The sequence below is a fragment of the Pteropus medius genome, unplaced genomic scaffold (genome assembly GCF_902729225.1).
Source record: "Pteropus medius unplaced genomic scaffold, Ma_sr-lr_union100, whole genome shotgun sequence".
Classification (NCBI taxonomy): domain Eukaryota; kingdom Metazoa; phylum Chordata; class Mammalia; order Chiroptera; family Pteropodidae; genus Pteropus; species Pteropus medius.
Window position 1 is genome coordinate 6,503,757 of NW_024342474.1, and position 16,605 is coordinate 6,520,361.

Genomic DNA, 16,605 nt, shown 5'->3' on the forward strand with positions numbered 1-16,605 from the left:
AGGTCAAATAGCATTTTCCATGGTGTGGTCAGGTATGACAGCTGTTAAAGCACCTCCCTGCACTTCTCCATACAGACACCCAAGATTCACTTGCTTTGACCTCTAAAGTATTTTCTTACTTTCAAACATTTCTATTTCTCTCTTCTAATCTTCTCTGGTTTTTCCAAATCCCTTTCAAAACGAGTAGATTTAAATCCCACAAGAAGACCTCTAATGAGGGCCTAGCCAGTGCCAAGCTAAGTGGAAGGTTTCACCTGTCTGGCAGGTCACACTATGGTAACTATTGATAATATCCAGCGTGATAAACAAAACTCCAAAATTTTAATGATTATTCACATAAAGATTGCTGACATTTCTGATTCCCAAGTCTTTTTTCATTTGTAGAAAAACTGCTGTTGAGAATATTAGCTTTATGAATTACTCTTAATTCATCTATTTGAAGAAAGTGTAGTTCTATCATATTAGAAAAATTACTGAGTCTCTAAGATGAGATGTTGTACCTAATAATTAAGCTAATGGACGACTGCATATTTAAAACAAAACCAGCATTGCCACATTTATTTACATTGGAAAATGTGGTAATATTATTTACTTTTAATTGATTATTTACAAAGGTGAGTGCTTTTAAAAACATTTGTTATCAGTTGTTAGGTTTATCATTGATCTAATGACTCAAAAAATTATTTTCTTGGAAGCTTTCCATTGAAATATATTAATGATACAAAATGTACATTCCAATTTTCAAGCAATGAAAAACAAATTTGCAACCAGAGCTAGTTATAGTAATGTACGAGTCTTGCTTACATGTTACAGGTAAGCTCAGAAAAATTTTATTTTAACAGTATATATCTCATGAAGAGGATAGGAAATGGATGAGTGACTTATTTGATCAGATTCTTAGCTGAATACGTACATATAGTCCTGGGTAAGAACCCAAAATTACTTAGTTTGAATGGATGTTCTAGATAATTATCTAATGATTAGTATCATATTGGCATTTGTATTTGTCTCAGGGTATTTATTGTTCTATTTAAAATTTTCTTTGCTCATAGACATTAATGAACTGAAGATGATCCTTCGAGAGCTTAAGTACAGAATTGGAATTCAATCGGCGAAGTTACTTCGGCAGCTGAAGCAGAAGGATAGGCTTCTGAATAAAGTACAGAGGAACTGCGATATTGTGACTGCATGCTTGCAGGCCGTGTCACAGAAGAGAAGTAAGTGCTGGAGTAGGGTTAGTCCTTTCGCCAACTGTGACTGGAATATTAGTGAAGCTAAGTCAATCAATAGTCACTGTGTTTTCTGAATATGTTGAAAAGTTTTAAATGGAAGCTTATACCCTCGGAACTAAGAACTACGAACAACTCAGACAGCTTCTTATTTTTTCAGTTGAAAAGTATATTACATGTCTGATATTATAAATTTAGTTTTATTCTGGATTTGCGGTAGCACTTCACTTTGGCAGTGGTTATTTTTATTTGATACTAAATGATGACTAAAATCTTTATTTTAAAAATAGCATCGAATAGACAATAAAAGGCATGTCTTTGTTTTTTTATTCTCTGTGTGCTTAATAAGTAAATTAAGAATTGATTTTAAAAAAGTCTTGTACAACAGGAACTTACAACTTGCTCTGAAACCTGAAAAAGATAAAATATTTTAATAAACCCATCTAGTGGGTAATCTATAACTAAGAAATGCATGGTTTGTTGATTGAGTTGAAATAGTTAAACTACTAATGTCAAAGACCAGATATAACAATTTGTGATTAATTTTATAATTCTCCATACGATAGTGTTATGTTTTATTCTGCTAATATTTCCCTATTTTTGTTTTGTATTCTTTGTTAACATGCAGCATGGCAGAACAGTTTGTTCAGGTATGGTAAATATAGGCACCAATGATATGTTTTGCTAAAATGCCTGTGGTACTTTTTTAGGTGCATGTGAAAGTTGACTTTTCCTGTTTCTTTACCTTGTCACATTTTACATGTATAGTGATACCGCCTAGATTGTTTTTAAAATCCAAATTAAGATGTGTTTGTTTTCATAAAACAATTTTCAGGCCTTGATTTGTTTTAGATAATAACGTTAATGGCTTAAATTCTATTCTTATGTTTCTTATTAAAAGAAAATACTATGTTTTCTTCCTTTTCTTTTATTATATCACTGTTTGTTATCCCCAAATCATTAGTCTTGCTGTTTACTAAAGGTTTCAACCTAATGTGTATTAAATAGAACGCTGCTTGATTATCATAAGAATATAATGGTCCATACAAGAAGCAGGAATGTAATTGAGTAGACTGGTTTTGAATAGGGTTTTCTCCAGAGCCAGCCACTTGTCTGAAACAGGTAGAGAAGGAGGGTATAGATATACATGTATACATATATGTGAATATATGTATAAATGTATACGTATATACATATGTATGTGCTCTTATCTACAAAAAATTGTCATATGAGTATTTGGCATTTTTCCATGGATTTTGATTGATTTACAAGTACCCAGTAAAAATGTTATTATTTTCCTCTTTTAAGATAACTTGATTTTGATTTTTCTCCTTTCAACTGTGTTTTCACCTGCCTATTTTTGTTGTTTGTACCAGAAGTTGAAAGCAAAGTGGAGAATGCGTAGAGTTTGAATGTGTGGCAAAGTATAAGCGGGGATGGAGCCAGTGTCAGGAGACAGAGAAGAATGTCAGGCTAGCACAGGATCATGGGCTGATAATTACTGGGGACTGATAATATTTTAGAATTTGAACTTGACTGATGAGAGGAGCAGCATTTATGTCTTTTTAGAAAAATGTATTCACAAGCCCAAATTTAATTTGTAAATTGGTGAATGCACCCTTTCCTTGTATTTTAGAGTTTGTCTCTTTAATTCCATCTAGAGTTTTGCATTTCATACAATATGGGGTTAATGGCTCTTTTCCTTGTGAGTTCTGTTCTCACCTTGATAATAAGACTATCAAATAGAACAGAATGTTTATTGTTGAATTAAGAGATAATGATGCCTCAGAATTATGATTTTCATCATATGATACTGTTTTATGATGTAGACAGTGTTAGAAATTTGACTAAATGGTTATTTATTCCTTTCTGATCTCCAGAGGTTAGATGTTTTGTGACTAAATGCCTAATTCCAGTAGTTGCACATTTTGCCTCTTTCCTCAAGGTCAGTTAATAACAAATACATTTAATTAGAGTTCTAAAGAATTGAGATTTTTACTATCACACTGAATAACTGAAACTTTATTTCCATAGTGATTGACAGTGATGCACTCAAATACAGCATACATGTTGACTTGTTTGTATTTAATATGCGAAAATTCAGATAACCTCTGTTTTTCCCTCCATATGGATTCAGTGTTTACGATTCTTTCCATAAGTGACTTTACCCGTTCCATAACATGCTATGGAATAAAACAATTTAAATTTTTTATTAAAATGGGTTATTTCCTGTTGATACACCAAAGGGGATATAATAATTTTGAACTAAGAATCATAAGTAAGTGTGGATTATGAACTAAAATGTTGTCCTACACCAAGCCTTATGGAAGAAACCCTTTATTACAAGACTTGGATGGGAATAGGAAGAGCAGGATCAATATTTGCCTTATAGAAGAGCAGATTTTCACTATATTTAACCATTCATCTAAGGATAACAGTATAACCAACTTAATATTAATAATAAAATAATAATTAATAATAAAATCAGTAATAAGAATGACAGCAGCTGTAACCATTCATTATGTACATGCTCTCTGCCAGAATAGCCATTCCAAAAAGTTGTATATCTTTAGGCACATTTTATTAGGAAACTGAGATTCAGGAAGTTTAATTTGCTCAGGTCACACAGATAAGTGGTTTAGATAGAATTTGAGGATGTCTCAAAAGTCCACTCTTTCCACCATAAACTGTGACACAAGAGGGTTCTGCTTTTTCTTAGAAATTACATTGATACTTCTGTAATATTATTGGAATACAGTGGAACAATAAGACATTTGTAACATGCAAAGGACATAATATAGTTTCAGGTTTATGTACTCTGAATATGAGTCTTTGTAAGATATATGCGTTGCAGATACTGTCTCCACTTTTTTGGCTTGCATTTTTACTCTCTTAAGAGTGACATTTAGTGAAGAAGTGTTCTTAGTTTTTAGGTAGTCCAATTTTTAGTCTTAGTTTTTTGCGGGGCTGGCTTTGTGGGCATATGACCTATGTAGTCACTTACGGCCCTATACTCATTAGGGCCCCATACTTAGTTTAATGTTATGCTGTTGCTTTCTTGAAGTTCTTAATAACTTTTGAATGAGGGAGTCCTATAAATTATGCAACCAGTTCTGCCTTTATGGCTGGTACTTTTTCTATCTTGTTTAAGGAGTTTTTTTTTTTTTAAAAAAAGGTACTTGAATATGCTTCGAATTTTAATAAGATCCCCTACACACATTTATTTGCTACTAAAAATTGAATAGCACATCAAAAAAAAAATTGTTACAATTCAAATTTTTGAGAACCAGAGAATCTAGTCAGAGCACCCTGCCCTAAGTATCCTCTAGCCAGATACTCAATGTTTTCTTTTTTGCATTCCTTCCACAAAAGTTACTTGCTTCCAATTCTTGATGTTGGATCTCATCTTACTGACCTCAGTCTTCTAAAACACATTGGCAATATTCAAGATCTATTAGTGCTGCTTTGAGTCAAATCAAAAGATGGAACCGAAGTATTCTGAAGTCATTCGAATGCAAACTACATAGATCTTTATGTTACTGGTATCGAGGTAGACAAGAGATGCAAGAAAAAAATCACAGAATTATATCATAGGTTATCAAAATACTGGTAAACAGTCTGTCCTAGCATAGAGTAGCTTTCTCAAACTGCTGTGTAATGATCCTAAAACTACTAGCAAGAAGAAACAGTAGAAAAATAAGGTTTATGGCAAAATTGACTCTATGTCATAATTATTCTCCATGCTAATCTTATCAGAAGGATCTCCATGATATAGGCAGTAATGACAGCTACATCTATATCTTCTGAATCTTGATTCAATCTCAATTTTCCTCTTCTGTGGGTCTTTTTGAAGCAGAGACATTGTGTGGTACCTAATACTTTGTAACAACCTTTGCATCCTTTCTTTTTGAGCAGTTGGCAATGTCTTTGCTCCATGTCTCCATGTAGCATATGCCTTGTCCTAGCCTCAGTCCCACCCCCTGTAAGTTCCTTTCTCTGTTCTGCTGTTAGGGTGAACATTCTGGTAGATGGGAAGGGAATTTGGTACTAGGGTTGAGAATCAAATTACTAAGGTTCTTTGCTAGTACTTATGAGACAGCTTGAGAGCCAGCCGAATCTTTTTCACTGGGCATCTGAGAAGACTTCAGTGTTGAGGTTGTGTTAAGTTTCTTTGGTGAGTCCATTGGAAGTCTAGTCACAGCTTGAAGATCCTCTAAGATAGCTCAAAGAGTTCTAGCAGGATGTGATGCTCAAAACTCTGAAATTGCTGCCAAGTAGCCTGGAAAGAACCATATAGCTCAGAAATATCAAGAAAACTCCCAATTTCAACAAAGTATGGTGAAAGAAAGAGCTAACCCAGGAATTTTTTTATATCAAACTCATGAAGATATTCTCTCGTATTATTTTCTAGAAGCTTTTGTTTTCATATCTAGATCTAGATCACTAGGAATAGATTTGTTTTGTTTGTGTGATATGAGGTAGGAATCAAATTTCATTTTTGTCCATATGAATATCTAATTGACCCAGCCCTGTTTACTAAAGAGACCATTCTTTTATTGCCACTCTGTGGTGCCATTTTTGTATAAAATCAGGTGTCCATATGTGTGTGGGTTTCTTTTTGGGCTCTTATTTTATTTTGTTGTTTTGTCTATCCTTGAGCCAATACAACACTGTCTTAATTATTGAACTTTATAATAACTCTTATTATCTGATAGTGTAGATTCTTACACCTTGTTCTTCAAGATTATTTTGGTTATTATTGGCTTGTTGGAGGAGAATTGACATCTTTACATTGTTGGATCTTCCAATTCATAAATACGGTATTTTAAAATTTATTTGAATAATATTTTACAGTTTTCAATGTAGAGGTCTTGCATATCTTTTACTAGGATTATTCTTAGGCAGTTGAGATTTCTTGATGCTATTTTAAATTGTTATCTTTAAAAATTTAATTTTCTATTTGTTTTTAGTACATAGAAATAGAGTTGCTTTCTGCATGTTGACCTTATATCCAATAATCTTACTTTATCTTTTTTTGATTCTAATAATTTCTTTGTAAATTTCATAGCTTTAAAAGTATATAATCTTTATCAACTGTGAATACTGTCAGTTTTATGGATTTCTTTACCATTCTCTTATTTTGTTTTCTCATCTTGTGCATTGGCCAGCAACTCCAGTATAATGTTAAAAAGTAGTAGTGATAATGGGATGGAAATTTTTGTTTCATGTGCAACCTAAGAGAGAAAGTTTTCTTTTCATTGTCTTACCATTAAATATAATACTTGCTGAAAATTTTCTGTAGAAATTCTTTATCAAATTAAAGAAATTCTCTTGTTCTCTTTACTAAGGTGATGAATTTTATCATATACTTTATACCTGTATTGAGATAATATGTTGAATTTTTATATATTTTGTTGAATGTTAAAACGACTTTGCCTTCCTGGAAAAATCCTAAATATATATTTATATAATCTGGATTTAGTTTGCTAATGTTTTGTTTATGATTTTTATGGCGGTGTTCATGAGTGCAATTATCCTATAAATTTCCTTTCTTGTAATGCTCTTGTCAAGTTTTGGGAGCCTCATAAAAGAAGTTACAGAGTGTATCCTCTTTTTCCATTTGTGTAAGACTGGAATATTATTTCTTTCATTTTTGGTGGAATTTACTGATAAAATATTTAGGTCTGATGCTTTCTTTTTGGAAAGTTTTAAATTATAGATTCAACTTTAAAAAGTAATTACGGGATTATTTGTATTTTCCTCTTTTTGTAACAGCTTTGGTAAATTATATAGAAGTTTCCTGTTTTACATAACTTTTCATGTTTATAGGCATAAAATTTTAAAGAATATATTTGGGTTCCTTTAGTGTTTCAAGATATTAAAACAACTTCACTGATTTTAAACGGGAATTCACTTACTAGTTAAAATATATTATAGAATGTGTCATCATAAAGAAGTGTATTCTAATACATGTATGTGTGCTTTAAAAAATAATTAAAATTCTATGTCTGTGGATATCGGCCTATCAAGACCGAGTAATATTACTGGCACATTAAGAGCCCCTGTGTGAGCCTCCCTGGTTGAAATTCTCTGTCTCCTACATTCCTTTGCTTTTCTTTATAGTTTTTCATCTCATGTATGTATTCCTGAACAATGTATAGTTTTGAAAAATTGAGTAGCAGCCCAAGCCTAGTTGTGTAAGGAAAGAGTAATGCTGCCTCTGTCGGATAAAAGCTCTGAAAAGATAAACAGTCTCTGGGTCATAGTCTGAGGTTGGGTTCCCCTGAGAATACCTCTGGGGGAGCCAAGGGCAAGGTTATAAATGAGTCCCGTGGCATCTGCCAGGGCTGTGGTTTGGGCTAGTTGCCAAATGATTAGCTAGGTTGGGGGAGTGGCCTGCCTTTAATTTTGATTCATAGCTCACCATGGCCTTGCTCTTGCTCTCAGAAGTAGGTCAAAGCAGAACACTTTTGTGGGCCTGGAGGGGACCGGAGAGCATGCCCTTCATTAGCACATTGTGAGATAAGCAAGTACAAATGAGAATCGGGACCAGCTCTCATGGGAACTCGGTCTTCATGTTAGAATGAGAGTCCAATAGCAGGAAGCATCTTGCATTGACTGCCATGAATACAAGTGTCGCTTGAGCCACAGTGCTCCAGTTTGGACTGGTTGTGCTCTATCTGGTACACAGCTGCCATCTTGGGATCTCCCTTCTTTCTCGTCCTAGAGGCTCTCTTGGTCTCTCTCCTGTGTTGAATCTTTTGTTTCCCGTTGTCCCATGTTTTCTTTTTTTCTTAATTATTCTTTTTATATTGTTGCCCATATCTCATTGAGAAAAGGGTGCCTGTGAAGTAAATTTTTGGAACTTGTGCAGAAGTGAAAATATCTTATATCCTCACTTTAATTGACAAGTCTATAATTGTTTTATTGACTTGTTGCTTCCATTCTTACTCTTGAGAAGTCAGAAGCTTTTCTGATTCTTCGTCCTTTGTGCTGGACTGTTTTTCCTTTTTAAATGATTATGGAATCTCTCTGCAAATTTTTGTACACCAAGAACAATAATTTTGCTTGGTGTGGGTCTATTTTTACCCACTGAACTGGGCCTCAACAGGCTCATTTAATCAGGAAACTTACATCCTTCAGTTTTGCAAAATTTATATGAATTAATTCTTTGATGCTTTTCTCCCCTACCCTTTTTTTACTCTTTCCTCTTTCTAGAATTCTGTTGTTTGGCTGTCAGAACTTCTGGACTAGTTCTGTAATAGTCTTCTCTTTCTTATTTTCCATTTCTTTCTTTCTTTTTTTTTTTTTTTGCTTTCTCAGAGATTATCTCAACTTTATTTTCAAATTTTGTTATTGAGACCTCTTTTTTTGGGATGTTATTTGGATGTTTCTTTTATACAATAGTATCCTGTTCTTGTTTCATAGATGCAATATATTTTCTTATTGCTCTAAGGATATTAATGATCTAGACTAAAACAAAGAGGAAACAACAGTTTTGAATAAATAGATTATACGGGAAGGAAAGAAACTTTAAAAACTGCTATTATATTTAGAGTCTTTCCTCAGATAGCTGGTAATCCTTGGATGTCTGCTCATAATTAAGTGTGAGAGTCTAAAATAATGACTTCAATTCTGAGCTTCCTGGTAGGGCTTATTGACTTGAAGCTTCGCCGAAGGGTTATTTGGATGGGCCCCTTGTTATAGAGTCCACAGGTCTGTATCTTCAGGTCTTTCTTCTGGGGTGGGTAAGATTCCTCAGGGAAGGGTTTTCTGACCTCCTGCTTGGACGGTGACAGTCTGGAGGGGTAAAGGTCTAGAGGGATAAGACCTAAGAGTCTCTGAATTCAGTATACATATAGTCACCGAATCTCTCTGCTTTAGGTAAGGCACTCACCCTCAGCTGGTTGTCCAGCAACTCTTTTAACCCTCTTCAGAAATGAAACCTTCAAACCTTCACAGGGATGGGAAAGGAGTAATTAATTGTCCAGCCTCAGGAAGTAGAGAGAAAGATCTAGGGATCCAATTGCTTCTCAGCAGCTTTCTCCCAGTTCTCCTTATTGAGCCTCATGAGCTGGCTGCCTGTCTGAGTCTTTTGTGGACTATATGGTGTAACTGAGCTTGAGTTTTAGCTTTCCAATGCCAATTTGGGATTTGGGTTTCTAGGATCTGCTAAGTCAATTTCTTCTTGTCCGTAAGCTTTCTCAGCTTCAAAATTCTATTGCTCTTGTCTCTGCTTTTTTCCCCCCTGGTCTTTGTAGGTTATGATAAACAAAAATTTCTTTACTATATTTTTAGTTTGTAAACTAAAATTAGGTGCAATTTTTTTCAGTCTTCTTAACCCAGATGTGTGTATTTCTTTTCGATAGATGGAAAGAAGTAGCATCTTTTTCCCAGCTATTGAGATAGATTTGACATATAAAGAAGTTAGCGTTTAAATTTAGGTAGATTGCCTTAAATTTGGACTTTTGGTTGCAGAACTATGAATTTTGGCACAAATTTGTTAATATTAATAACAGATTAGGTATATTTTTGGTATATAATTAGCAGCTTAGTGTGCCCTGAAAGAACTTAGTGAGAATATGAGTAGATGAAAGAAACTGGATTATAATTGCTTACAATATAGTTTAGTGAGTTTCATTTCATTTTCTTTAAACTCCTTGGTGTCTTGCAGCTGAGAGTTATTTTTTCATTTTGCCATAATTATTTTTGTACATACTACAAATTTGTATAATATCTGAAAGTACAGTAACAGCTTTTGAACCTCCAACTTCTGAGACAGTCTTGTGGCTTTGAAAAGAAATATTTCTTGTTCCTTCCTTACAAAGAGAACTGGTTTTTAGGGGGAAAAAATCTGAATCTCAGAGTCATAATAATTTAGAGATAAAAGAGAACTTAAACCTGATTTCTGTTTACTCCCAACCTTATTGCTGAGCAAAGTGAAGTGTGGAAGAGTTAAGAGTGGGACTGAAACTCACTCAGCAGGTTGGTGACTCAGTCAAGATTTCCCAGGATTGGTGCCTTTGCAGTTATGAAAAAAGAAAACTATCTACAGCCAGTAGGGGGAGTTCTCTTTCTTTTTTAAGCTTTCCTAAGAACAATGTTAAATTTATGTTCTCTGTATTGTCAGGGCTGGAATCCTGGTTCTGCCACTTTCTAGATGTGCGATCTCATGCAAGTTCCTTAACACCCCTATGCTTCGGTTTCCTCGTCAGTAAAAAGAGGATGATGATAATACTCACTTGATTGGGTCATTTGGGAATTAAGTGAGTTAAAGTATAAAATGTTTAGAACAGTGTCTGGCTCTATTATTTACTGTTATTGCCATTATTCCTGTTGCGGGGAGATGTAGAAGCTGCCCTTGCCACCAGCATTGGCATACTTGCCTTTTTAAGGCAATTCTGAAGATTGCTGGGATTATTTGAGGAGGAGACATTGAATAATCGTAATTAGGGATTTTTCCATTTATTAACTCTTTGGGAAAAGATGGCTGACTTCTTCAGTGATATGCAAGGAGATTGCTCCTCCTTTGTGTGTTTCAGTTGAGAAGATGATATATAAACATGTTTTCCGGACATACATTGTATATGAAAGTAGGTAACTGCCTGTGTGTACAAAGAGCAATAAGAGCAAAGGTGAGAATCACCAAAATCCCTGAAGCACCAGGAAGCATTTCAAAGAAGCAGGAGTAGAATAATGATTGAAATATGCCATGTGGACAAGGGTAGAAGGGGTGGGGAGACATTCCAAGCAGAGATAATGGTGCAGAGGCTGTGAGAGCATTGTTTTTGAGATACTTGTAGTGATCTAGTATTACTTGATATAAAATCGGGGGCTAGAGGGAAGTAGCTGGAGTTTACATTGTATCCTGTAGCATCATCTGAGCACAAGAGTGGCCCGATTGGACTTGCATATTTCAAAGGTTATTTTGGCAGCAGCGAGGAGGACAGGCTGAAGAGGGTAAGTGGTCGTGAGGAGGCTGATACAATAAACCGGTAGAGTTGATGGGCCCTGAGGCAGGAGCTCTGGGAACGGAGAGGTGGCGATGAGATACTTAGGAGGGAGACTGGAGGACTGGGAGGCGGGTATGGGAAGGAGAGGAATCAGGAGAGTTGAGGGCTTGGGTAAGGTGCTTACAGCTGAGCTCTTCCCTCAAGGGTCCCACACAAGCCTGCTAGGGGAAAATGTGAAATTGTTGGAAGAGGACAGAATCCTGGGATGCAGGAGAGCAGTGTTGGAGAAGTTACTGGAGGACAGAGGCAGAGTTTCAAAGAGATGCAGTTTTTGCTCCTAGAAAACAATTCTCAAGACCTATATAAAGCATATATGTGTGCATATGCTATTACTATTTAGAAGTCAAATAGGTAAAGGATTGAAAAGGGCATTGGATTTTTCCTTTTTAAAAATGGTGCGAGAGGAATTTCTGTTCAGTTGAGTGGTGGAGACAGAAGTCACATCACCCTTGGTTTATACAGCAAGGGAGTGATAATCTTTCCACAGTGTTTTGGAGATGAGGTGAGATGCAGTAGGCTTATTCTGCCTTCCTCGTATTGGGCCTTTTCTGCCACCCGCTCTGCTGCCGTCCCTGCCATAGTTAGAATTGATGAACATTTTATTCCTCTGAACTCTACCATTACCTATCCGGACTTCTATAAGAACACCAATAATATTATATTTGATTCTTTTTTATTGTGATAATTCATCTCTTTATACCGTTAAGTATAGATCTTCTGGGGGAAGGGCTGAATCATCCATCTCTTTATTCTCAGTATTTATTACAATGCTTGGCATTACAGTGGGGCTCATTGAATGTTAGATGGATGGACAGATATCTGGGGTGGGGGAGGTGGATAAATTGAGGTTGGATCAACGTTACTGTGTGTGTGCACGTAAGTGTGCACGTGTGAGGTAGGTTGCTTGGTAATGAAAGTAAAACAGGCTGGAGTAGGCTCTGAGCTTGTAAATAAATAACTACATATTTGGAATCATCACTTTGATAAATGGAAAAAGGGACTGATTAGGAAGGAGAAGCATCAGAACTGCTAAAATTGGAACTTTTTAGTTAGTAAATGTGCAGGAGTTTTGTGAAATTATAGTACCTTAGAATTTTGGAGCTAGAGGGAACCTCAGAATTAATGTAGTATAAACCGTTGAATACAGGACATGAGCATGTGTGAACTGCCTTCTTAGCTAGGTTGAAAGTCATGTGAGAATTTGGCTATTTGGCAAGTGCACATTTGTTAACGGATAAATTTAATATAAATTTACTTCTGCATGAGGATGGAACAAGTACAGGAAAATGGGTTATATCATTCTAGTTAGAAAGAAAGTCTGAAAAACTTTGAAAATTTATGTATCAGAGTACAGTAGAATAGCAAAGACAAATAATTCAGCTGACTTGTCTTTATAGACTGTCTCCTTAACAACATTGTAAAATTTTACCTACCCAGTTCTAAATATGCATCTGACCCTATCTTCCTCCCCAAACTGAAAGAGACTTTTTCTTACCTGCTTTTTTGGAATTTTTATCATGGTTTTTACTTTCAATGGATTACATGCCATTGAACAATAATGTAACATCATTTTTGTTCTAGTGAGGGCATGAGCAAGTAAGTGTTTGTAATGAACTCTGTATAAAAATAGATTTTGATATCTTATGTTGGAAATGAGCTGTTTCTAATGAATGCACATCATAGCCCATTCCTGGCCTTTTAGTCAGCTCTTTTTGGGGTCTGTTTAGTATTGCCTTTTCAACACCGTTTGCAAAAAGGAATGTTCCAGGACACTGCCACTAAGGCAAGATCAAAGTTTGTCATTGGGCCTGCGCGCGCTCTCTCATAAAGGTTCTGACACGTGTGAAAGTTACCGTGGCTGGCTGGCGTTTGGTTTTCTGTGAGTCTGGGTCCTCAAGTTCAGTCGCAGGGAGACAGAAAGGGTCTCCTTCGCACATTTTGCTGCCACTACTCAGGATGGCCAGCAGAGGTCAGGCTTGTTCCTTTCTTTGATTTGGGACCTGCACTCCCAGCTTCCTGCCTGTCTCTCTCATATCCGACAGTTTTCTGATTTGTCAGATCACAGTTTCTAGAATTGGTTTTGTAACATGTTTAAAAACTAGTGGAAAAGGGCCACAAGCTGATTTGCTTATTTTCTCTATCATCTTGACTCTTTTAGAGCAGGTTTTTTTTAGCCCACATTGGCAGCCCTCTTTGAGCTTTTTTTGCCCTAATTCTCTTGTGATCACCCACAAAAGGTATAAGTGACTCAACCCTTGTAACTGAGGACGTTTGTTGTCTTCAGGGGTTAGATAATGATTTTTTTGAGATATAATTAATACATGACATTAGTTTCATGTGACATTTGTATATATTGCAAAATAATCACCACAGTAAATCTAGTTATCATCCATCACCACACATAGTTACAGATAATTCTTGGTAGAATATTAAAGGGGCTTCTCATGTTTGATTCCCACATCAAGGTCCACAACGCTCCAGCACTTCTACAAGAAACATGGACTTTTATGGAGCTAAACAGTGTTTACACATCCATATTAATAGTTTTTTCTGTTGTTGTTCTTGGAAAGATGTAATAATAACAATCCTTCCTTTTAGAAGAGGAGCTAAATTTTCAAACTGTGAGTTTAGGAGTCTTGAATTCTGTTTTTGTTATTACTGGTTTTTTCTGCAAATCATCCTGCTTGCCTTTGTTTACCTGTTTGTAAACACAGTATTCTTCCAGGGGACTTACTGGTGACACTTCTTCAGGGTGTCTCATTGAGAAAATATGTTTCCTTTTCCAAACTTTTAGTCACTGTGTGAGTGGGGAGGATTCATCTCGAATGACCACTTCTCTCTGTCATCTCAGCCTAACCACTTTTAAATTTAGTTGCAGTTTTATCCCTTTATATGAGTGAAAATTGAACAATGATTAGATGTCTCTATTGCAGCCATTGCTAACGGTCAACCCCACCTATACGGGGTGGTTTGGAATGTAAAATTTGTTCTACCTCTGTGGACCAGTCAACTTCAGTATCCAGTGGTATCATGTCCTCTCCATGGATGGCTGGGGCCAGGTTCTCTTAAACTTTCCCATTAGGTTAATGCTCCTTGCACTTGAATTTCAGTATGTGTTTTATTTGGAACCATAACCAGATTATGTGTCGGTGCTGTGAATATAGAGAATGTAAGCCTAAGAGTGATTAAATGATCTGACTGAGTTTTCCCAGTAAATTGACCTACTTCTCTCCATCCATAGACTAATGCAATTTGAGATCCTTGGGGATTTCATCTGGTCCAACACATTGGTTTTACAGATGAGGAAATTGAAGGCTCAAAAGAGTTAAATAAGATGTTTACAATTACTTTACACCCATTAGGATGGCTGCTATCAAAAAAACAAAAATAACAAGTATTGACCTGAATGTGGAAAAAAATTGAAGCCCTTGCACACCGTTGGTGGGAAAGTAATATGGTGCTGCTGCTATGGAAAGTGGTATTATAGTTCCTCAGAAAAGTAAGAATAGAATTACCATATGATCTAGCAATTCTATTTTTGGGTATATACCCAAAAGAATTGAAAGCAGGGTTTTGAAGAGGTGTCTGTACACACATGTTCATAGCAGCATTATTCACAATAGCTAAAGGGTAGAAGCAACCCAAGTGTTCATCTATGGAGGAATGGATAATCAAAATGGTGTGTATACATACAGTGGAATATTGTTCAGCCTTAAAAAGGAAGGGATTTCTGACACATGCTACAACATGGATGAACCTTGAGGACATCATGCTAAGTGAAATAATCCTGTCATAAAAACATAAATACTGTATAATTTCACTTATGTGAGGTGCCCAGAATAGTCAAATTCGTAGAGACAGAATGCGGAATGGTGGTTGACAGGGACTGGAGGGAGGAATAGGGAGTTATTGTTTAATGGGTACAGAGTTTTAGTTTGGGAAGATGGAAAGTCTAGAGATGGTTGCACGACAGTTTGAATGTACTCAATACTACTGAACTGTGTAAATAAAAATGGTTTATATGGTAATTTTTATGTTATGTATATTTTACCACACACACACACACACACACACACACACACGCGCGTGTGCGCACGCGCGCGCTTATGGCCACATGGGTAGTTGGTGCTGCATTTCCTGTCGACTCCTTCTGTGCTTATCCTAATGTACCATTCATGATATTTTTTCTACAAAATTAAAAATGAATCAAAAGCTAAAGCATCATTTCCTAACTGGCTTATCACCATTCAGAAAAATAATTTTCATTGCTGATGCTTAAATGCTGTGTGACTCCCACCTTCCTCTCTTCTTCACGTTGTTTCTTCCCAGTCTGTGATCCAGCCAGGAAGAGTTACATGTGGCACTCAGCACATCTTCTCTTGCCATATGCTGTTTCCTCTGCCTGGTCTTCTTTTTTCCACTCTCTCTAGATGGTAACTTCTATTTTTAGGATCCAGCTGAGGCATCATCTCTTCTGGAAAGTACTTTTGATCAAATAGTCTGAATTAGGTGCTTTTTCTTTTCAGGGTCACCCTGGTCACATATCATACTCCGTTTTCTGGTCTGAACCTCACAGTAGACTGTGCCTTGCCAGTCTCTTTTCCCGATGTCTAGCACATTGCTTGCACAAATTTGTAATGCAAGTGTTGGACATATGGCAAGGGAGCATCTGAAGCATTGACTCACTGTATCAAAACTTCAATGTTAGTTAGTGGTTAATGAGATTTTTCTACTGTGTGTGATATTGTGCAGGAGTTTTCAAAAACATTTTTAAAAGTCTGGGCGATTTGCTCTGAATTATCTAAAATGTTATCCTAACTCCGAGATAGTGATTACAACAGCTGCTTCCTACAGAAGGGAATATAACCATGGCACAAAAATTATTCAAGACCCATTATCCCCCCAGTCTATCATTTAACATTTTTTCTCTAGGGAGGAGGTCTTTAGTTTGTTGCTTTCTGAGCTAATTAACCAGCTTTCTGTTTCCCGTTTTACATTTGAGAATTATGTTTAGAGACAAATCACATCTGCAATTTCTTGGGGAACTTCAAGGTGGCCCAGATTTTTTCTGGATAGAGTTAGTTGATGTAGAAATGAGGTTTCCACCATGAGGTTTCCACCAAGCCCCATCATGAACTCCTGTGGGCCCCATTAAGTGTGATACAGCTGGTCTTCAGTAGTCCTTACCTAAGAACTTCACGCATTTGCTCTGGCATGGAATATTTTTGTTAATTGGCCATGCTAAGCTGACTTTGTTGAAGCTACTTTGTTATCTCTACAAGTATCTTGTTTGTTTTTGTAGATAATATAAGAGGAGTATGAGGAAGTGATGAACATTTCATTCACTTGGTAACGTAAGTGGG

The 16,605-nt window shown here is 36.1% G+C and overlaps 1 protein-coding gene across 3 annotated transcripts in view; it reads left to right on the top strand.

Moving 5' to 3' along the window:
* Positions 1-16,605, top strand: part of TBC1D30 (TBC1 domain family member 30) — a 64,742-nt gene that overhangs the window by 3,770 nt on the left and 44,367 nt on the right. For all 3 annotated transcript variants that reach the window (XM_039865911.1, XM_039865912.1, XM_039865914.1), the window contains exon 2: positions 1,053-1,217. In XM_039865911.1, the coding sequence (XP_039721845.1) occupies positions 1,053-1,217 (165 nt within the window). The remainder of the gene's footprint in view (positions 1-1,052; positions 1,218-16,605) is intronic.